Source organism: Cetorhinus maximus, chromosome 1 (genome assembly GCF_964194155.1).
Source record: "Cetorhinus maximus chromosome 1, sCetMax3.hap1.1, whole genome shotgun sequence".
In the NCBI taxonomy this organism is placed as follows: domain Eukaryota; kingdom Metazoa; phylum Chordata; class Chondrichthyes; order Lamniformes; family Cetorhinidae; genus Cetorhinus; species Cetorhinus maximus.
The window spans coordinates 48,093,729-48,117,386 of NC_135879.1; the positions used below are offsets into that span (position 1 = coordinate 48,093,729).

At 45.4% G+C, this 23,658-nt stretch overlaps 1 protein-coding gene across 1 annotated transcript in view; it reads right to left on the reverse strand.

Annotated features, from left to right (window-relative positions):
- The window catches only part of LOC144679828 (tryptophan 2,3-dioxygenase-like), an 88,922-nt gene that overhangs the window by 51,294 nt on the left and 13,970 nt on the right, over positions 1–23,658 (reverse strand). Inside the window, exons 3-5 of the mRNA XM_078540656.1 lie at positions 13,714–13,804; positions 13,511–13,581; positions 3,525–3,652 (exon numbers count right to left, since the gene is read on the reverse strand). Of these exons, the coding sequence (XP_078396782.1) occupies positions 3,525–3,652; positions 13,511–13,581; positions 13,714–13,804 (290 nt within the window). The remainder of the gene's footprint in view (positions 1–3,524; positions 3,653–13,510; positions 13,582–13,713; positions 13,805–23,658) is intronic.

Below are 23,658 nucleotides of genomic sequence, written 5' to 3' on the forward strand. Positions count from 1 at the left end.
AACAAAGGGACCTACCATTAGTTTTGAGCTTTCAAGTCTCCAACAGGTTCTGTCCCCGTGTGTGAACACTCAGTTTAAGAACCATCATTTATGAGCCACTTCACATAGTAACCAGAGACATTTTTACCCAATCATTGTTTTATGACAGACAGAACTTTTCATAGCCACTCATCTCAAGTAGTTGTTGAATTTCTCCCCGTCCTAACAAATTCAAACAGTGCCCAAGGCATTTGGGGCATGGGTTCACAGGAACATGAGGAGGCTAGTTAGTCCTTCGAGTCTGTTGCACCATTCACTGAGATCATGGATGATCTTTGACATAACTCCATTTACATGCCTTTGCCTAATACTTCTGGTTCACAGCACACCTACAATTTTAGATTTAAAATTCACAATTGCTCGAGCATCAACAACCACATGTGGAAGAGAATTGAAATTTTCTAACCGCCTTTTGCATGTATTCATTAATTCATTATTCATTAATTTTTGTTTTAACCATTTATATTTGGAACTTTCTGTGCTGTAAGTTTGACCTGCGTTCACTTGGCAGCAACAACAGATTTTTGTCAGTACATTGTGAAGTTTTACTTGGTGTTGGTGCATGCCTACCCCTCCTGACATGATGTATTTGGACAACTTCCCAGGCAGTAGCAGACACACAGTGGTCTGCATCTCCCTGGAGCTGATGGTTGAGGTCTTGTTGTAATGGGCCAGGTGGGAGATTTCACACACTCAAAAATAATGTTAACAAATGATTTCATGATGCTTTTGGCCTTAGAGTTGTAGAGGCATTTACAGCACAGAAGGAGGTCATTTGGTCCATCAAGTCCATGCTAGCTTTCTGTAGACCAGAGCGCTCAGTCCCATTTCCCTGCTCTATCCCCATGGCCCTGCAAGTTTATTTCTTCAAGCGCCCATCAATTTCCTTTTGAAATCATTGAATGTCTCTACTTCCACCACCCTCATGGACAACAACTTCAGGGTCATTACCGCTTTCTGTGTAAAAAAATTCTTCCTCATATTCCCCCTGACCCCCCCAACTTTTGCCCAAAACCTTAAATCTGTGTCCCCGTGCTTGTATCATTGGTTAATGGGAACACTTTTTCTTGTCTATTTTATCCAGAGCCTGGCATAACCTTGCACACCTCTGTCAGATCTCCCATTAAGCTCCTTTGCTCCAAGGAGAACTGCTTCTCCAACCTAATCTTGTAACTAAAATCCCTCGTCCTTGGTACCATGCTGGTAAATCACTCTGCACCCTCTCAAGGACCATCATATCTTTCCTAAAGTATGACGACCAGAGAACCAGCCGCCTTGGAGAGAATACTGGTGTTGGAGTGAACTTGCTGCATCACCTTTTAAATGTAGTTGGGATAATTCTCCTTCACTTGGTTGTGCTTCTTGTTGCCATTTGGAGAGTTTAAACACTCCTTGCTTAAAAATCCTCTCAGGGCACTATAGGTTTCTTTTGTTGATCTGACATCCTGACACAGCAATTAGTCAATGGCCGGGATTTTCTGGCTCCGTTGAGGATGGGACTTGCCGTGGGCGAGGCAACGCTCCAGCCAGAAGTCCATTGACTTGTGGCGGGACGGGAAGATCCCAGCGGCGGGTGGATGCGGAAAATCCCACACAATTCTTTCGTACCAACAGAAGCTCATTTGTCTGTACTAATTAAAGCAAATCAAATGTCATTATAGCACAGTGTTCTGCGGTGCCACATAGAATCACAGGAATACACTAGGGCTTTATTTCCTTGACAGCTCCACTTGTCTTCCATGGTAACTCTAGTGAGAGACAAGCAGGATCAACAGTGAAATGATGGAAACTTGAGTGGTGCAGTTGAACTTCCTACAGAATTTCAGCCCCTCTATGCCTAAACTTCTGTCTGCCTGGATATCTGTAGTAGGATCATTAAACACTTTGGTTGCAAATTTTACTGCTCTTCCCACCCTTCCACCTGTGCCACACCCCCCAACCCCCCACCGACCATTCCCCCCCACCCCCCCATCACATGCCCAAAGTTGGACAGGAACAGCAGACCCTGGATCACCAGGACTTCCTGTACCAGGCATTTACATGGCTGGGGGCACAAATAATACGTCCAAAAACAAAGCCACAGCACCCCCTCCTGTCTCACTAGCATGTATTTGACTGGAATGTGGCTGCTGTAGACAGACCAATGCCCTAATTGATGTCTGGTTTCTCAGCCAAGAATACATAATGAGGCTTGGCTGAGAGTCAAGACACCCAATAGAACACTAAAACACCTGAGCCCCGGCGAAAATATTGCTTGATCAACAGCTCTGACTGTCTGATCTATGCTGTAAATTTCACAATGTTTATTTACGCAGGATTACTAGGTCTCCAGTGCTTGCAGTTTCTGCTATTGACACTTTAAAGGTTCTAGGTGATTGGCATTTCTATTGGCCTGTGGAAAAGAGCTATCTTTAAAGAAAGTGCAAAAATATCAATGTTTGGCTGTTTTTATTGCTTTTTTAACACATCTTGCTGTCACTATAGGGTCCATTGGTTCCATATAGTGTATTGTGCATGACTGAGCAAGGAAGTGCCATAGATTGGCATGAGAGTCATGAGCATAAGACCATAAGACATAGGAACAGGCCATTCGGCCCATCGAGTCTGCTCTGCCATTCAATCATGGCTGTTAAGTTTATCAACCCTATTCTCCCGCCTTCTCCCCGTAACCTTTGATCCCCTTACCAATCAAGAACCTATCTATCTCAGTCTTAAATACACTCAATGACCTGGCCTCCACGGCCTTCTGTGGCAATGAATTCCATAGACTCACCACTCTCTGGCTAAAGAAGTTTCTCCTCATCTCTGTTCTAAAAGGTCTTCCCTTTACTCTGAGGCTGTGCCCCTGGGTCCTAGTCTCTCCTACTAATGGAAACATCTTCCCCACATCCACTCTATCCAGGCCTTTCAGTATTCTGTAAGTTTCAATCAGATCCCCCCTCATCCTTCTAAACTCCATCGTGTATAGACCCAGAGTCCTCAAACGTTCCTCAGGACCTTTTAAAGTTACCTTTTAAAAGGTTCCCTCATGCAGATGAAGGTGCACACATTTTTGAGATGCTATGAGCCACAATTATTTGAAAAGCTGGCCTGACTCCATGAAAATTGCAAAGAACTAGGACATTCCTATCCCCGCAAAGGAGCTGGCCAGTTCAGGAGTTCAGGGTGCATGTTTGTGGCCTGAACCAGCACACACAAGTGAAAAGCACTCCTGAAAATCGGAAGCCCTGGGAATGAGGTTAGAAATCCTGGAACTGGGGCCCACCTGCCATTTTAAAAGGACTCCCGAGTCATCCCGACTTAGTGAAAATCCAGCCCTTGAAATTGCATCTTCAGTATCTCTAAGGCAGAGATCTTTATTGCAGCAGATATCATTATGTGGAAATTGAGTGGAAATATACCTCTTGTAGACAATAAGAAAGTGTTACTTCAACGTCAGATGCATTACACATTAATTTTCCCCTATTTGTGCAAATCTTTGTTACCGGAAATCGAAGAAGTCCAGTGCTGTCATTGTCTCCAGAACTGCAAACTGATCCACCAGGAGCTTAAGGATCATCGCAATTCGATGGATTCTTGAGACCACTTTCAACATATTTCTTTCATTCCTCACCTGGAACACATTTTGTTTCATGTATTACATGTTAATATCTGTTCCACTTAAAATTTAGCACAGTTAGGACAACTTGGAATAGCCAATAAATAACTCAATCTTGCACATACTAAGAACAAATGAAAACAATATTAAAAAGGCTCAATACTAAGTCTATTAAGCTCCCAAGAGGTCTGGGTATTTTTATTTGATTTTCTAGACACTTAATAGCTCAGTTCACTATGCACTAAATCATCTGAGCATTTTTCAAACCTCTTTTCATATCAGACTGGAATTCTAGAACCAGCTCCACGCTCCCAGTAGAGAGCGACGCATACAGAGAGCACATTATGATCGTGGCTCTTAGATAATCTTCAGTAATTAAACTGATTAAGGGGTGGAAGATTCCTTTTCCTGAAGGACGGTAAGGTGTCTTTGGCAATCCAGCAACTTTTGAAAATGTCTCTAGATTTTTAGTGAATTTGAAATGTTGTCAAGCACACAAGTGCTTGTCAAGGAACAGAAATAATTCAGAAAATCCTGGGAAAACTCAGCAGGTCTGGCAGCATCTTTGAAGAGTAAACAGAGTTAATGTTTCGAGTCCAATATGACTCTTCTTTGGAATTTCTAAAAAGAGTCATACGGACTCGAAACGCTAACTCTGTTTCTCTCTCCACAGATGCTGCCAGACCGGCTGAGTTTTTCCAGCATTTTCTGTTTCCATTTCAAATTTCCAGCATCTACAGTATTTTGCTTTTACAAAAATGAGTAAAACTCATTTGAATGGTCATGCTGATCTTTCACTAACCCTAACAAATATCACAGAAAATAAATTTATAATACAATAAACATAAAAAAATTTAAAACGCACAAAAGTTTCAATCTTCCCAAGCTTCAACAACTTAGTAACAGCTAGACCTTTCCTCTGAGGAGTCTCAGTCTTCCACTCTGCACAATTCCCTCTTGATCTGAGCTGTTAGTGTTTCTTTTTATTTGTTCATGTGATATTGGCAGCACTGGCAAGGCGAACATTTGTTTCCTATCCCTACTTGCCCTTGAGAAGGTGGCAGTGAGCTGCCATTTTGAATTGTTACAGTCCATGTGGTGCAAGTAAACCCACAGTACTGTTAAGTAGGGATTTCCAGGATTTTGACTCAACAATGATGAAATAAAGGTGATTTACTTCCAAGTCAGGATGGTGCCTGACTTGGTGAGGAACTTGCAGGTGTTCCCAAGGGTCAGCTGCCCTTGTTCTCAAGGTGGTAGAGGCCACACCTTCAACAGTACTTTCAAAGGAGCCTTGGCAAGTTCCTGCAGTGCATCTAGTAGATGGTATCCATTGTGCTCGATGGTGGAGGGAGTGAAAGTTTAAGTTATTTAATGTAGTCCCAATCAAATGGGCTGCTTTGCACTGACTGGCATCATGCTTCTTGAGTGTTTTTGGTGCTGCACTCATTGAGGCAAGTGAAGAGTATTCCATCACACTCCTGACTTGAGCACTGTAAATGGTAGAAAGACTTTGAGGAGTCAGGAGGTGAATTAATCACCGCAGAATTCCCAAGCTGACCTGCTTTTGCAATCACAACTGGACAAGCCATAGTGACCCTCAAGATGTTGATAGCAGGAAATTCAGCAACGGTAATGCTGTTGACTATCAAGGTTCTCTCTTGTTGGACATGGTCATTGCTTGGCACTTGTGTGGCACAAATGATACTTGCCACTTACTAGCCCAAGCTTGAATGTTACCGAGGTTTTTCTCCATGCAGGTACAGGCTGAGCAATTGTGAATTGAACTGAACACTCTGCATGCATCAGCGAACATTCCCACGGCTAATGGTGGTAAAGTCATTGGTGAAGCAGCTAAAGATGGTCAGGCATAAGACCTACATTGAGGAACCCCTGCAGCAAAGTCCTGGGCTGTGGTGATTGGCCTCCAACAACCATAACCAACTTTGTTTGTGCTAGGTATGACGCCATCCAATGGAGAGTTTCCCCTATGATTCCTATTGACTTCAATTTTCAATTTGAGCTCGGTGGTGCCACACTCGGTCAAACGCTGTCTTGATGTCAACTTGCACCTCCCTTCTGGTATTCAGACTGTAATGAAGTCTGGAGCTGAGTGCTCCTGGCAGAACCCAAATCAAGCATTGGTGATCAGGTTATTGCTGAGTAGCTGCTTGATAGCACTGTCAACACCTTCCGCCACTTTGCTGATGATTGCGAGTAGACTGAGACAAAGTACTCATTGTAAACCCTGCCCACATCTCCTTCATCAACCCACGAGTTACCATGTACATCTCTGATAGGCCCTACCTTTTCCTTAGTTATTCTCTTGCTCTTAATGTACTAGTGAGCCATCTCAGGGTTTTCTTTGATTTTACCTACCAATATATTTTCATATCATCTCTTTGCTTTCCTAATTTCCAGTTTTACTTCACCCCTGTGCTTTCTTTACTCCTCTAGGCTTTCTACAGTATTAAGTCTTTTGTGGCTGTCATAAGCTTTCTTATTCTACTTTATCTTGGCCTGTATGCTTCTGGATAACCAGGGGCTTTAGATTTGGCACTATCACTCATTTTCTTTGTGGGGACATGTCTACACTGTGCCCGTAGAATCTTGCCTTTGAATGCCTTCCACTGATTTGACACTGTTTTTCCTTCTAATAGCTGGATCCAGTCCACTCTCACCAGCTCACCTCTCAGCTTTGTAAAATTTGTCTTTCCCCAATTTAGAATTTTTACTCCTGTTCTATTTCTATCCTTTTCCATAATGATATATGACTATATTATAACTATATTATCATCACGATCTCCAAAGTGGTCCCCTACTGCTACTTCATCCACTTGTCCAGTTTCATTTCCTAAGACTAAATCTAGGATTGCACCCCGCTCTCATTGGGCTTGTTACGTTCTTGTCAGTTTGATACAAGTAAGTGGCTTGCTCAGCCATCCCTGGGGGCAGTTAAGAGTCAAGCACATTGTCATGGGTCTGAGTAATGTCTCAGCCAGACCAGGTAAGGATGATGGATTTCCTTCCATAACTGGCATTGGTGTATCATATGGGTTTTTAAGAACATTCTCGTAGTTTCATGGTCACCATTAGTGATACCAGCTTTTTATTTCAGAGTTATTTAATTGACTCAGTTTAAATTCCCCAACTGCCAGCAAGGATTTGAACTCATGTCTCAATACCTTTAGTCCAGGTCTCTGGAGTACAACCCAGTAACAAATCCACAATGCTACAATCCCACTAATAACTTCATTATGTTTTCCACACCTAGCTACATCTACAGCTTAGTGTTTCTCACTTTAAAACAAAATTATTGAGATGCACATGCATAGTCATAATATTTCCCCAGTGCTCACTCATGCAATAGTGTAGCTTCCTGACTTTCTTGCAATGTTTTCCCAAACTTCTGTGCATGTGTAACCTCGGCTGTGGATGACCTGGCATCCCCAACTGCATGCCATTGATTAATATGTTAATGGACATGCTCATAAAAATTTTGAAGTAAGTTATTGATGCTGAATTTTCACAGGAGCTCTCCTGCGCTCAGTGGGAAACTGGCAGAGTCCCAGAAGAAACAATTTACATGGCTATTTTCAGCCTTTTACATTGCTCCTCCAGGATTCAGCTGATCTTCCACTGGAGTCACAGTGAGAGATCAGACAACCACAGCAGAAATTAATTGCTTAAAAGAATGGCCCAGCGCTTTTACTAATATGCTCAAAATAAGTTCACAAGTTAGGTAAGAATGTAAAGTGGCCTTCTGCCTATTTAATCTCCTAATGCCATCTTTATCATCTTCCCATTGCTTTATCTAGAAGATGCTTAAATAACTTCAATGTCCAGGCCTCAAATACCCTTCCTGGCAACTCAGATGAAATAAATTCTCCAGCTACCAATATTGATTGCAGACAAATACAGAGATAATACAGGGACAGAGACAGAGACCTTGTTGTTGGAGATAATTTCTACCTTTTCAATAAATGCATTCAATGAGTCCCTTATAGAATAGTTCACTATGGCCCTTTAGTTATACTGAAGTCTATTTAATGATTACAAGGAATTTTTTTTGTTGTCTTTTCACATAGTAGATACTTGATGAATGAATTGGTGGAATGGAAAGTGGAAGGGAAGCAGGTTGTTGGCTTATGTAAAATTCGCTAGCTTTGGCCACCTGCTAGCAATCAGGTAGGACCGGTGGAGCACTCTTATGAGCCAAAAAAATGATAGTGAAAATCTTATCTTGAATAGCCTTTCAGCTTCAATCCTCTTTTGACAGACCTACACCTGGCAGAAAAACCCCAGCACGTCACTTTGCTGCTCAGGTTGACATTAAAATTATAATTGAAGACCAATGATGTTTCCCAGCCAGAAGACAGGAAGGAAAAAAAATGTATATATATTCATCAACCTGGCTGCTTTATAAAGTTATGATTTTTATTTTTTTAAATGTACAAGGCATTTCCATAATAGCCATGAGTCATACCAGAGGAATTTTTAACCTTCAGAAACCAGCAGGGACCTCGTTATCTTTAAAGAGATGCTAATGCCCTCTGTGATGGCTGGCAATCACATTCCAAAGGAATGCGCCAACCCGCTTTGCATTTCTAAGGCAGAGCTCTGGCTAACAGAGATGTATGTCTGCAAAGTGCAAAAGGGACCCTGACTCCTCTAATAAAGAACCTGGAGATTCCAGACCTGGGAAAATATATCTTTTGTCCACCACCCAGGAGAGGAAGTGGGAGGTATGTCACATGGCCTCCCTCAAACTGCTAGAACCTGTAATATTGCCGTTTGGAACTGAACACAGTTAGTCTACCATTTTATCATCTAACAGGTAGGAACAGAAGGAGCTCTGTCCAGGTGAAGTGCCTGGCCCTCATCTACACTGTGAACTTCTGGAACATTGGAACTTCTGTATCTGTGCCTTCAAGACTAATTCATCTTCTTGTGCCTTCTCCTATTATTATCTCCTCCTTGCTTCTGGAAAGTCAGATCACCCTGCAACAGTTTCAATCTGCTAACCCCTGAAGGAATACACCACTGGACTTTTGATTCTGGACTCTGAACTCACGTGAAACCATAACTTTTATTTTTATTGTGTTCTTGCCCTGTGACCCCTTTCTTTCCCTTATCCCTCTTTTATTGTATGAGTGCAAATAGGAGCGGATGTTGCAAAACCCCTTCCTGCGTTTTGTGTGTGTAAAAATAAACCAACCCTCCTATTTTACTTTATCTCGAGTTTGCTGTGGGGTTATTAATAGAGGATTGGATCACTCCAAACTGAAGGGTCAGGGAAAACACGTCACCGCTTATAAAGGGGGAAATCAAAAATCAAAAACAACTTTCGGTTTACGAATGGGTAGTGAGAGGAGAAATCAGGGCTGTCCGGTATGTAACAGTGATTGGTAGCTCAAATCTGGGAAAACCCAATTTGAATTTGGCCAGAGACCAAAATTTTAAAATGAGCTTGAATTGGATACTGAAAGAAACCAATTGGAAGCTAAAAGAGGGGAGGTTTGGTGGTTGAAACCAATTTTAAGACAAGTAACTTACCGCAGCAAATTCCTTGTCCTAACACTAAGAAAATTTGATGCCCAAATGTTTGTTCAGCAAGAGAATCTAAGCGGGGTAAGTCTGGAGGCCCTTAGCACAGATCATTTGAAAGCTGTAGCTAGAACAATTCAGTTCAAATCATCCAGCAAAATCAAAAGAAAGGAACTAATCCTGGTGTAGGTAGGGCATCTGGATCTGATGTTACCAGTAGAGCAGGCAGATGTAGAGCTCAATCATGATTCTGAGCCTCTACCCCAGCCAATTTCGAGCTGGAAAAGCTTAAATTGGAGCTAGAAGCTCAGGAGAGAGAGAAAGAGAGGGAGGCTGAAGAGAGAGAAAGAAACAAACAAAGGGAAGAGAGAGCAAGGGAAGAAGAAAAGGAAAGAGAATTCCAGCTCTGAACATTGGAAATGGAACTAGCAGCTCAAAGGGAGAGGGAGAGTAGACAACTAGCCGCTGTAAGGGAAAACCTCTCTCTATCAGCAGCGTCCCCTCTCCCCCTAACCCTGAACCACTCTCTGAGGCTCTCAAGTATGTGAGATTCCTTCCCAAATTTGAAGAGAGTGATGTAGAGTCATTTTTATTTTTACTACCTTTGAGAAAATAGCAGGACAGTGAAAATGGCCCTCAGAGATAAAAATTAATTCAAGGGCAGCTATCAGGGGGAGCCCAAGAGGTCTACCCCATGTTGTCTTTGATGTGTCCCTGAATAATGAGCAGACTAAGGCTGTCATCCTAAGTACCTACATGTTATTCCTATAGGGATACTGTCAGCAATTCCAGAACGCTCGTAAGAAGCCCACCCAAATCTACATCGAGTTTCAACAAGTCATGTTTGACCGATGGACAAGGTCCCCAAAAACCCCACACTCATTTGAGGGGTTTTGTGAGCTAGTAATGTTGGAGGAATTCAAGAATAGCCTATCCTGCAATCTATGAATACACCCAGAGGAGCAGAGAATCCTCAGCCAGAGGTACAGCAGTTAGAACAGACAGCTATGACCTCACCCGTAGGCCTGTAAAATCAGGCAGACCCTTTCCAAACTACACCAATGAGCATTGGAAAGAGAAGCAGGATGATCTCGAAAGGAAAGGACCCTACCCAGAAAAGAAAACACAAAAGAAGGTGTGAGAAGCCCTCCTACAGCCCGAAAGAGGAATTCCTGGAGGCCGGTGTATTCTCATTGCAACAAAATAGGCCATTCCAGACCCGGTTGCTGGAGGTTGCGAGGTGAGCCAGTTGGCCGTGTAGGGCTTCACAGGAGTACTCCCCTGAACACAATGGGTAACACAGCAGAGCCACTTGCTACAGAAAGTTACCCTTCCAAGGGCACAACACTCTGAGTGTCTGAGCCGGACAAACTCACAGAGAGTTTCCGGAATTATGTCCATTCGGGAACAGTGTCCCCCTACCCATCCAAAAATGTGACCAAGTCCATGTACTGCTCCAGAACACAGCGGCCACTCAGTCCTTAATGTTGGAGGGAAGCTTTAACCTACCCCCTGAGTCCTCCATGAAGACCAAAGACCTGATCAGTGGAGTGGGAGGAGGATCTGTGTTTGCACCCCTCCATAAGGTTCACCTAGAATGTGACCTTGTTTCAGGCCCTGTTACCGTAGGAACTGTCACTAAGCTACCAGTAGCAGGAATCGATTCCCTCCTTGGGAACGGTTTGGCTGGCAGCCAGGTGCTAGCCAGTGAAAGAAAAGAGGCTAAGACCAAGCCATGGAAAACTGCAGAAGGGAAGAAAACTAGAGAAGATCCAAAGGTCCAAAAGGGTAGGACAGCACCCATAGACCTTGAGCGAGAGCTGCTCGAAGGTAGCAAGGTCGAAGACAGGTCAGTAGAATTAAATGGAGTCTAGAGAAGGTCCCTAGAATCCGAAATAGATTCCCCAAATCAAATAGGGACCAGAGAAGTCTTAAAGCAGGGAAAGAAATAGTGAGGGAGATGCCTCACCTAGCCGAAAAGCCCAAAAGAAGACAGGTTATTAAGCCCGAAAAGGAAAAGTTTAAGGACTTACTTGAAGTATGGCTGGCAGAAACTTTCTTTCTGGCATTAAATAGGGACAAAGGGAGTCCCCAAAACAATAAGCAGTTCGGGAGCAGTCCCCCAGTCGAAAAGCCATCAGGGAGAGTAGCTAGAGTTGCATCTCCATTCAAGGGCAGTGCTGTTCTAGGGGACAGGGAACATGTTAGGAGAGTGCCCCCTCCAAAGCCAAAGGCACCGGACAGGAAGCCAGTGATTGATTTCGCTCACCACTTTATGGCACATTTAAATTTGGAGCAGAAAAATTCCCAAATTGGCCCATAAAGGCTGGCCCAAGTTCAGGGGCCAACTGCCCACCTGCTGCTGTGCCAACCAAAAACACCTATCACCAGAAACTGGAGCTCTCCAGTTGTGCCAGTGCCCGAGCTGGACCCCGAACCGAAATCTCCTAAAGAGGTCAAGGTGCCTTTAAAATACCCCACTCTCCTGACCCTCAGCTAAAACCTGGTCTCTGGGTCCAAACACCTGAGCCCACAGGTTACCAAGTAAACAAGCAGGAGCTAGGCTGGATAAGAGCAGCTCAGCCCTGTGATTCCAGGGCCTGGCACTCACACCATGAGATGTCCAGCAGCCCCCTGCGGATTGTCCAGAGCAGCTTGACCATCACTCGCCCCCTGAGTACTTACCACCCTGTAAAACCCCCAGACCCTTTCGAAGACGCTTAATCATGGGGTTGGAATGCCTGACTCCCAACAAAGGGAGCTTGTAGAACTTTTTAGAACATTTTCTTTAGAACTCTAGCACCAAATAGACTTCCCAGGCCGATGAATTTAAAATTCTCCCAAGTCATCAAAACCTCCCAAACTCCAGGACCAGATCATGTCCTTGTGGACGCCTTGTCCTGAGATTAAGCCACTAATCAAAAATATAGCAGGTCACTGCCATTTCCCCTGCTAAGTGTGTGTCTGATGTGCCAGTGTAAAATAAAGAATGCCTGTACACTTCTGCACTGCCTATTCTTCCTTCCCTCAGACCACATAAAAAAAATGAAATGAAATGGAATTCATTTCATTTTTCTCCAAGGGGGGAGGTGTGTCCCAGCCAGAGGACAGGAAAGAAAATATATAAATATATCTTCGTCAGCCTGGCCACTTTATAAAATTATTATTTTTATTTTTTTAATAGACAAGGCTTTACCCTAACTAGCCATGACTCATACCAGAGGAATTTCTAACCTTCAAAAACCAGCACCTAAAATGTCCCCTGTGACAGCTGACAATCAAATTCCAAAGAAATGCACCAATGCATTTCTAAAGCAGAGCTCCAGCCAATGGAGATGGTATGTTTGCACAGAACAAAAGGGACTCTGACTCCTCTATTAACTGCCTCAAGAATCCAGACTTGGGAAAATACATCTTTTGTCCAACGCCCAAAAGACGAAGTAGGAGGTATGTCGCATGACCTCCCTCAAGCTGCTAGAACCTGTAATATTGCCGTTTGGAACTGAACCCAGGCAGCCTACCATTTTATCATCTAACAGGGAGCAGCTCTGACCAGGTGAAGTGCTTGGCCCTTGCCTTCACTATGAAGTACTGGAACATTGGAACTTCTGTATCTGTGCCTTCAAGATTAATTCATCTCCTCATGCCTTCTCCCATCTTGGAAGTCCTCTCTTCTGGAAATTCAGATCACCCTGTAACAGTTCAGCCTGCTAACCTCTGAAGGAATACACCACTGGACTTCTGATTCTGGACTCTGGACTCACGTGAAACCATAACTTTTTTTTTTATCATGGTCTCTGCCCTGTTACCCCTTTCTTTCCCTTATCCCTTTTTTATTGTATGAGTGCAAAAAGGAGCGGACATTGTGAAACCCGTTTTCCACGTTTTGTGTGTGTACAAAGTAAACCAACCCACTATTTTACCTTTTCTTGAGTTTGTTGTGGGGTTATTAATAGAGGATTGGATCACTCTAAACAGAAGGGTTAGGGAAAATACCCCACCATTTATAAAGGGGGGGAAACCAAAAAACACCTTTCTGTTTATGGAGGGGTAGTGAGATGAGAAATCAGGGCTCTTCAAATTAACCCCCCTCTGATACGTAACAGATGTCGATGGACCCTAATCTGTGTATTTAAAAGGACCTACCAGCTTTGGGTGAGTGGTTTGCTGTCTAATCGGAAGTGCTAATAAAAATCTGAAGCAGCTGGATCTAGTGCAACATCATAGAATCACACAACACAGAAGGAGGCCATTCATTCACCATGCCTGTGCTGGCTCTTTGAAAAAGCTATCTACAGAAATTAAATACCAATGTAGAATACTCACCTGACCATTCTGAAATATTTCACGAACTGAATCCAATTCCCAAAGAATCTGCTTGAACCACAATTCATAAGCTGAAAATTATATATGTAAAAACTCATTTAAAATTGCCAATAATTTATTACATTAATGCCAAGTTATTCTGTGAATAATTTGAAAATGACAATTGATTTTCTATTATTGATATAATAATGTTAGCAGCTCACCTTGGTGGGTTATAATAAACAGGTGTTCATCATGAATTTTATTTCCTTTCTTCTCACTTTGTAGTTCTTGAGCATTTATTATTTTATCCAACTTTAAAAAAAACAGAGTTTGAACTTCAGCACAAAATAGATGATTATGTATGTGCAGAAATAACAAGTATCTGATTCCATAACTGTTGTAGTTTCTGTTTTGTGGTTTATACATTTTAATGGTCATATTAAATTGAAGGAGAGAAAAACTGGAGTTAGGCAGGAAAAAAGGATGATGCTAAGAGAGCATTAGCCAGGATTTCTGTGAGGATTCTCCAATTTCTTGCATGGAATTATTAGTGGAAAACGCAGAGAAGTTGCTGCTTATGCTGGTTTGCCAGGGGAAACCCTGTGAAAATTCAAGGTCAGTGTTTTCTTCACTTATGTAAACAGAATTTTTAACAAAAACAGTTGAATTTTGAAATTAGCTAATTACGTCAACTATGCTTTGTTGACAAAAAAGATCAATGCCAATGGATTAAAGCTGTGGAAATAGGATTCTAATTTTTAACACTGTGGGACACAGGGAGCAAGCAGGAAGCAGACAGCTTTTATCCCCCCTCATTCTAATATGAATTAAAAAATCAAGTTGAGCATTGAAAGCAAAATCTCTGAGAGAAACCAATAAATAGTAGGCTATGGTCAGAGATGAAGCAGGGGGGAGTCGGGAGACAGGCTTGACCATGTGTCAGGAAACTGGACTGCTCCAGGGAATTTCAGGGAAAAGGCAAGTGCCTTTACAACGCTGCTTGTGGACCAGGAGGAACAGTAATGTTTGCCCCGAGCTCACCTAACTCATCTGCTTTGCTACCATCCTACCGTCCTAACCACACACTGTCATTGGATACACCCTGCCCCCCAACCGCCACTACACAACCCATACCCCCAATAAAGTGCCCCAACCAAAGGCCTCTACTCCTGCAAGAATTGGGTACTGGTCCTCCTCATCCCAGGGATCAGATTCCTGCTGAGATCAGATCTCCCCAGAATCCAAAGCACCAAGATCAGTGAACGGACCACCTCCACGCTCTCACTAATGCAGCAACAAGTTGCTTCCCTGCTCTTATGGAAGAGTACTCCCTGCCCGATAAGGTGCCAAGCTGGTTAATCAGGCAGATTTCCATGTGGGTTTCCAGTGAAAAAGCAAGATACATTTGAGTGGTTGAAGACACACTTTACTTTGGCTTGTTCACACATGTTCCAGATCCCCTAAGAGGGACCATACTGATTTAGCTGTCTGAGAACTGCAAATTACAGTGTGAAAGCACGCAGAAAGCCCGCTAACAAGTGTACATGTAATGAACGGTGACCATTATTTGTTCAGAATTGGCTGCAAAATCCAGGTCATTATAAAAACAAAAAGCTAAAAGCTACTGCGGATGCTGGAAATCCAAAACAAAAACAGAATTACCTGGAAAAACTCAGCAGGTCTGGCAGCATCGGCGGAGAAGAAATCAGTTAACGTTTCGAGCCTTCATGGCCCTTCGGCAGAACTGAAGCATAGTTAGGAGAAGGGAGAAATATAAACTGGTTTAAGGTGGGGGGTGGCGGGGGGGGGGAAGAGAGACATTGAGGGTGTGGTGATTGTGGAGATAAGCAGTGATAGGAGCCGATAATCAAAAGATGTCACAGACAAAAGGGTCAAAGGCTCTTTGACCTCTTTGACCCTTTTGTCTGTGACATCTTTTGATTATCGGCTCCTATCACTGCTTATCTCCACAATCACCACACCCTCAATGTCTCTCTTCCCCCCCCGCCCCCCCCCGTCCCCCACCTTAAACCAGTTTATATTTCTCCCTTCTCCTAACTATGCTTCAGTTCTGCCGAAGGGCCATGAAGGCTCGAAACGTTAACTGATTTCTTCTCCGCCGATGCTGCCAGACCTGCTGAGTTTTTCCAGGTAATTCTGTTTTTGTCCAGGTCATTATGTTTGCTTGGTACCACTTTGCCTTCTTGCTGTTGTTCCCCTACCCACACTCCTCTGATCAGATGTGTTGATCGAAATAAGGAATAAAGTCAATGCTCAAATTCTGTTTTTGAAATATATATATTGTATCTTTTTAAAAGTTTTTTTTTTGTCTTTATTTCTGGATATGTTTCTTGTTCCCTGAGTTATAACCAGGGTGATTAATCAGTCGTGCGAGATAAATTGAATGTGAATTTTAGTACTGAATTATGTTTATATGTCACGATGCAATTAGACCCACCTTCTCAATGTATATTACATGTATATTAAAAGAAGTCAGGAAAGACACTATTACGAATATATAAAACAATGGGGAGAATTTTTAGCTAGGGACCAAAATATGGACGTAAAATGACGCGCGATATTTCGGTTGGCAGGCGCGTGCCAGAGTTGGCAGTGCACCCGCCGCCAATTAAAAGGCTTATTAAGGCCATGAACAAGGTAATTGAAATGAATTTTTCACTGCCCATCCAACCAGGCAGGCAAAAAGGCCAAGCGGCCTTCGCTTTTTTTAGAAAACCTCAACCACGGGTGGAGTAAGGTTTTCAGCAGCAAATAAAAACAAAATAAAACGTTTAAAATTCCATTTATAACATGCCCCTGCTCATTTTATTTCTAATTTTAAAAACTCTTCAGGTGGAAATTTCCCAGAATTGCACTAAGTGCGGTAGTGGACCGGTAAAATAGAGCAGGCGCCGAATCGTCCCGAACCCGCCTCATTATTTATTCACTCCAGTGAAACACGCCGTTTCCATGGCGGGAAGGCACTCATTCACCCACCCACCATCACCCCGCTGTTGCATCACGCCAGCTGCCATGTTTAAAAGGCAGCCGCCAGCACAGTGCTTATCGCCACCAGCTCATTGCCACTTCCCGGGAGACATGGTCAGCAAAGGAAAAAAGGCTGCAGCAACCCCCCTCCCCCGCTTCAACGATGGGTCCCTCGAGTGACTGCTGGATTCGGTGGAGGTCTGCCAGGATGTGCTCGACCCCTGCTCTGGCCGCAGGATGGATAGCAATGTCACCAACCCGGCTTGGGAGGCGGTGGCAGCGGTGGTCAGCACAAACGTCCTGCAAAAGAGGACAGCCACCCAGTGCCGCAAAAGGATGAACAATCTCCTCCATTCTGCCAGGGTAAGTCACTCTTCTCACCAATCTCAACTCACACACTCACAAATCCATCACACATCCACAGGGCCCTCCCTCTCTGCTAGTTCAAGGGACACCACCATTCCCACTCTCACACTCACCGTCATTGTCCTCAAACCATCCATGAGACCACTCACCACCCACACAGGGCAGGCACATCTATCATCTGGCCCGGCAGGCGTTCTGATACACTCTCCCCATCTGTATCCATGCAGGACAAACTGGCTCACAACAGGAGGGAAAGGTCGCAGACAGGTGAAGGGATGCCGGAGATTAAAGTTCTGACAGAATTCGAAAACAGAGCCATCCAGCTGGCTGGTGAGGATCTGGACTGGTGCTGTGCTGACAGTGAGGTCAGCGCTGCTGTACCAAGTGAGGATCCAGCAGTGCAACATCCATCAGATAACCATGCCGTGAGTGGTGTGTCCTGTTTCACAGGCCACTGCCATGCACTCATTATCTCCCCTTGCTTTCACAGGCACATCTGCCAAACAGCCGACAGAGTCCATGACCCAGAGCCTCCAATCAAGACATGAAGGAACCTCTGAAGAGGAATCTGAAGGCACCTTCCCTGAAGTCCCGTCACAGCGCTCACCCACACCCTCCACCAGCGCAGAGGCACACACCTCGATGGGACCTAGCTTTGGAGTAGCCTCGGGATCACAATCTGGTGAGCACATCACACTTTCTGATCCACAGCAGGCGGAGGCAGGGACTTCCCAGGTCCCCGGTGCTCGGAGGACTGCTGGAGGCCAGAACATTGCGGAGTCCGAGTCAGATGATGAGCCTCTGGACTCAGTCATGTCACAGTTTCTGGAGCTGCAAAGGCAAGCTAGGGAACAACAGAAAGAGATGTCCACTGCACTCCTCAGGTTGCAAGGCATGATGGAGGAGTCCGTCCATCTTCAGGCTGAGGTGATAGTGCCGGCATTGCAATGCACCATGGTCAACACTGGCAGGTTAGCGGCCGTCATGGAGACCTTGGTACAGGATGTCACTCCTGTACGGCTGCGTGGGCTCAAGTCCATCGCTGATGCCATTGTTGGCCTTCAACAGTGTGTACGCGAGATGGGTGCTGGGCAGATCTATCTCACTCCAGCTACCCATTCCACTCATGGAGTCAGCCAGGGGCCCTCGGGCACCAATAGGAAGGAGGTGCAAACTCCAGGGCCACCCACCCAGGTGACTCTGGGAATGACCAGCCCATCCAAATCTCCTCTTCCTGTGCCCTCTGCAGCTCCAGCTCCACAGGCCAAAGAGGGTGCCACTGCTACACAGCTGGACCCCAAAAGCAGGCCGGAGCCCACCAAGTGTCAGCCCTCCAGAGGACGCCTGCCAAAGTCATCACAGACAAGGTGTTATAGTCAGCAGGCTGCTTCCACCTCCACTGTAGAAGCCCGGGTAGCATCAAGGCATAGTGGCAGGGTTAGGAAAGTTAAGTAAAAGTAATTGCACAGCCTGGCCACGGGTGTTGATCATTTGTACATACTGTTCACCAATGTCAATAAACTCCTAAGAATGTCTCCCTGCCTATGGCTCCTTGTTCTGATGAGCAGTGTTCATGTCACTCAGATGTGAAACCTTTCTGCACAAGGTAAAGGCAGGTGTCTCAGTCCAGGTCCTCTTTCCTGTGCTCTGTGCAGCCTTCAGGCCACAGTGATGGTCCAGCCTCACATTCCCTGGAAACATTACTGATGCCTGCACCTTGGGGATGCTGGTTATTGCTGCCAGAATGTAGTGGGCAGGCGCCACAGAGTTCTCTCATACTCTCTGTGTGCTCTCAGCACCTGTAATGTGGGGCTGGCCCCCATCACAACAGCATCTGCGACCAGTGACGCTGTGCACCAGCTCCTGAAGGGCTCAGGTGGTGAAGGCGGACACAGCATCAGATACATATAAAACTTCATGGCTGCGTCTCTGAGATGACCCTGATCATGGAGCACAAGCCTTCGGTCAGAAAGGATTCAAACATTCTCAAAGGCTATGCGAAGATCTATGGAGTGTCCTCACTGCATCTTGTCATCATCCTCCAGTGATCGTGTGGCTATTAGGGCCTCCACTGCATCTCCATGACAGGAGCCTTAACACAGAGAGTATTGGCACTGCCATAAGACAGACTGGAGTCAAACATTGACAACTGCGATGTGAGGATCTATGGGGACAGCTCACTGCATGTCATCATCATCCTCCACAAATCTGGCAGCTATGAGGGCCTCCTGAGCACGCCTGCCTTGTTGATCCAGTGCAAGAGTCTCATTCCCGTCATTGTTACCACTGAGGACCCCCTCATTCTCATCCCCATCAGGGTCCTCCTCATCCAAGGAGACCTCCAGCTCCTTCATCTCCTCCTCAGCCAGCTTGTCTCCCCGTTGCAGCGCCAGGTTGTAAAGGGCGCAGCTTATGATGACAATGTGTGATATTCTCTGTGGACTGTATTGCAGTGCACCACCAGACTGGTCCAGGCACCAGGACCGCATCTTCAGCATCCCGATGATCTGCTCCACCAAGTTGCAAGTTGCAGCATGAGCCTCATTATACCGACTCTCTGCTGCAGTCTGAGGCCACCACACAGGTGTCATCAGCCATGTCCTCTGCGGGTAGCCCTTATTCCTGAGGAGCCATCCCTGCAGCCTCTTTGGACCCTGGAAGACTTCCGGGATCTGCGAGCGACTCAGGATATAGGTGTTGATGAGATAGGGAGATGAGCCTAGCAGGGAAGACAGTGGAACAGCAATGGAAGGAGTTTCTGAGACTAATTTGGGAGACACAGCAAAAATTCATCCCTAGGAAGAAGACGCATCCCCTAGGAGGACGAGGCAACCATGGCTGACAAGGGAAGTCAGGGACAGCATAAGAGCTAAAGAGAAAGCATACAATGCAGCGAAGAGCAGTGGGAAACCAGGGGATTGGGAAGCCTACAAAGACCAACAGAGGACAACTAAAAAAGAAATAAGGAGGGAGAAGATTAAATATGAGGGTAAGATAGCCAGTAATATAAAAGAAGATTGCAAGAGTTTTTTTTTTTAGATATATAAAGGGTAAGAGAGAGGCAAAAGTGGACATTGGGCCACTGGAAAATGATGCTGGAGAAATAATAATGGGGAACAAAGAAATGGCGGAGGAACTGAATAGGTACTTTGCGTCAGTCTTCACAGAGGAAGACACGAGTAACATCCCCAAAATTCAAGAGAGTCGGGGGGCAGAGGTGAGTATGGTGGCCATTACCAAGGAGAAGGTGCTAGGAAAACTGAAAGGTCTGAAGGTGGATTAATCACCTGGACCAGATGGATTACACCCCAGAGTTCTGAAGGAGATAGCTGAAGAGATAGTGGAGGCATTAGTGGTGATCTTTCAGGAATCACTGGAGTCAGGGAGGGTCCCAGAGGATGGAAAATTGCTAATGTAACCCCCCTGTTTAAGAAGGGTTTGAGGCAAAAGATGGGAAATTACAGGCCAATTAGCCTGACCTCGGTCGTTGGTAAGATTTTAGAGTCCATTATTAAGGATGAGATTTCAGAATACTTGGAAGTGCATGATAAAATAGGGCAAAGTCAGCATGGTTTCATCAAGGGGAGGTCATGCCTGACAAATCTGTTAGAGTTCTTTGAGGAGGTAACGAGCAGGTTAGACAAAGGAGAGCCAATGGATGTTATCTACTTGGACTTCCAGAAGGCCTTTGACAAGGTGCCGCACAGGAGTCTGCTCAGTAAGATAAGAGCCCATGGGGTTAGAGGCAAGGTACTAGCATGGATAGAGGATTGGCTGTCTGGCAGGAGGCAGAGAGTGGGGATAAGGGGGTCCTTCTCAGGATGGCGGCCGGTGACTAGTGGAGTTCCGCAAGAGTCAGTGTTGGGACCACAGCTTTTCACTTTATACATTAATGATCTAGATGAAGAAACTGAGGGCATTCTGGCTAAGTTTGCAGATGATACAAAGATAGGTGGAGGAGGGGAGGTTGTAGAAGGATTTAGACAGGTTAGGAGAATGGGCAAAGAAGTGGCAGATGGAATACAACGTGGGGAAGTGTGAGGTCATGCACTTTTGTAGGAAGAATAGAGGCATAGACTATTTTCTAAATGGGGAGAGAATTCAGAAATCTGGAGTGTAAAGGGACTTGGGAGTCCTAGTCCAGGATTCTCTTAAGGTTAACTTGCAGGTTGAGTCGGTAGTTAGGAAGGCAAATGCAATGTTGGCATTTATTTCGAGAGGACTAGAATATAAAAGCAGGGATGTGCTGCTGAGGCTTTATAAGGCTCTGGTCAGACCACATTTAGAATATTGTGAGCAATTTTGGGCCCCGTATCTCAGGAAATATGTGCTGGCCCTGGAGAGGATCCAGAGGAGGTTCACGAGAACGATCCCAGGAATGAAAGGCTAAACATCTGAGGAATGTTTGAGGACTCTGGGTCTATACTCAATGGAGTTTAGAAGGATGAGGGGGGATCTGATTGAAACTTACAGAATACTGAAAGGCCTGGATAGAATGGACGTGGGGAAGATGTTTCCATTAGTAGGAGAGACTAGGACCCAAGGGCACAGCCTCAGAGTAAAGGGAAGACCTTTTAGAACAGAGATGAGGAGAAACTTCCTTAGCCAGAGAGTGGTGAATCTATGGAATTCATTGCCACAGAATGCTGTGGAGGCCGGGTCATTGAGTGTATTTAATACCGAGATAGATAGGCTCTTGATTGGTAAGGGGATCAAAGGTTATAGGGAGAAGGCGGGAGAATGGGGTTGATAAACTTATCAGCCATGATTGAATGGCGAAGCAGACTTGATGGGCCGAATGGCCTAATTTCTGCTCCTATGTCTTATGGTCTGATGGTCTTATGGTATTGTGCACATTCCCTGGAAACCATGCACACATCTACAGGATGTGTTCCTGGTGGCCGCATACCAGCTGCACATTCAGTGAGTGGAAGCCCTTGTAGTTGATGAAGTCCATTGAGTGTAGCGATGGAGACCTGAGCACCCCGCGAGTGCAGTCAATTGCACCCTGCACCTGTGGGAACCCTGACATCAGGGCGAATCCAATGACCAATGACGAATCCTGGCTGTCCTTGTTCCGAGCGAAATGCACAAAGTTGTGTGCCATGGAGAAGGTGACATCCGTGACCTCATGGATGCATTTGTGGGTGTTAGTTTATGATATCCCACAGAGTTCACCTGTGGAATCCTGAAAGGAGCCACTGGCATAGAAATCGAGCACCGTGGTCACTTTCACAGCCACTGGCAGTGGATGCCCTCCATGTCTACTTGGTGCCAAGTCCTGCAGTAAGTGGCAGATGTGAGCCACGAAGTCCTTAGGCATGTGCAGTCATCAGCAACACTGGTTCTCAATCATCTGCAGGAATGGCAGGTGGTGTCTATAGACCCTGGATGTCGCTAGGCGCCGACCAGCTACAACTCGCTGTCGGCAGTGTGTGCGGGAGCCACTGCTGCCCCTTCTTCATGACGTTGCTGCTCCTGCCTTTGCAGAGCCAGGAGCCTCAGTCCCTCTCTCCCCCATCTTCTATGGTCTCTGTAAGCCATCAGGCATACAGCTAGGTCACCAGGATCCATGATCCTGATGTGGTCCTCCTGCAGCATGAAAGAGAGAGAGACGTGGTTATCATGGCTGTACTTAGCACCTTCCCTGGCCCTGTGTGACCGCCCCTTAATGCTTCCCGGAGAGTGTTGGTCACCCCTTGGATGGCCAGAGATCAGTGCGCTGCATGGCTGCCCTGTCAGCCTGCGACATGGGAGACACTGGCCCAAACCCAGATACTGAGATTGTAAAGGGCTGTGAGCGCCTCTCCATCAGTGACCGCTGCATGGTCAGTGTTGGTGAAGAGATTGTATAACATGTGCAGACTAACTGCTCTGCTGTCCAATAAAGTGGTGGCGGACTCAAAGTCTGTGCCAGAGGGTGGGGGTGGGTGGGGTAAGGAATGAAGTACTTGGTGGCCCCTTGCTGCCTCCACGTTGTCTGCATGGGCAGTCAGGTTAGGAGCCTGACCCCAATCATATCACTGTGGCTGTGCCTGAACTGTCTCAGTTGCAGAGGCATGGTCAGTTTATACAGGTGTCACTAATGTGTGGCCATTTCCCTCGCTTATCGTCCCTCCCACCTCGATTGCCTGTGTGCAGGATGTAGCACCAGGGCAGCACTTGAAGAGCCCCCCCACCGCCGCCTCCCCCCCACCGCCCCATGAGTGGGATGAGGTTTCCTAAAGTAAATAAACATTAAGTAAAAATGAAAAACATGAGGGGATATTTAAAAAATGTTTTTACTGTCTTTATTAATTTTTTAAAAAGCACTTCAATCTCCTTGAGGCAGCTCTGTGCCGTGCGAACTGTGCATGAGGCTTGCTCTCTTCCTCCCCCCGCCCACACAGTTAGCTCCGACTGCTTCCGCTCGCAAATCACAGAGTGGAGCCAATCGTGGGCAGCAGTCGGCTTCCCAACCGCCCCGCCCGCTCCCGCTGAGCCCAGCCAACAAGGGAAAAATTCTGGCCATAATTTCTGAATTTGTGAGTCACATCAAACTGGGGGTGTCAAAACTGAAGAGGGCTGCAACAAATTATAACTTGATCTCCAGAGGGAAAAGTTAACAATGGAAGAGAGGATAAAGGAAAGAGACAGAGAGTACTGTCTTAAAAAGCTGGATTTAAAAAAAAGAGACATCAGATGCTGAGGAAAGTTCTGATGATGAGAAAACCTTTAACCTAAAACCCAGTGGGGAGGTGTTTAAATGCGTACAAGCCCTTCTGAAGTTTGAGGAAAGAGATGTCGAAGCATTCTTTATTTCATTTGAGAAG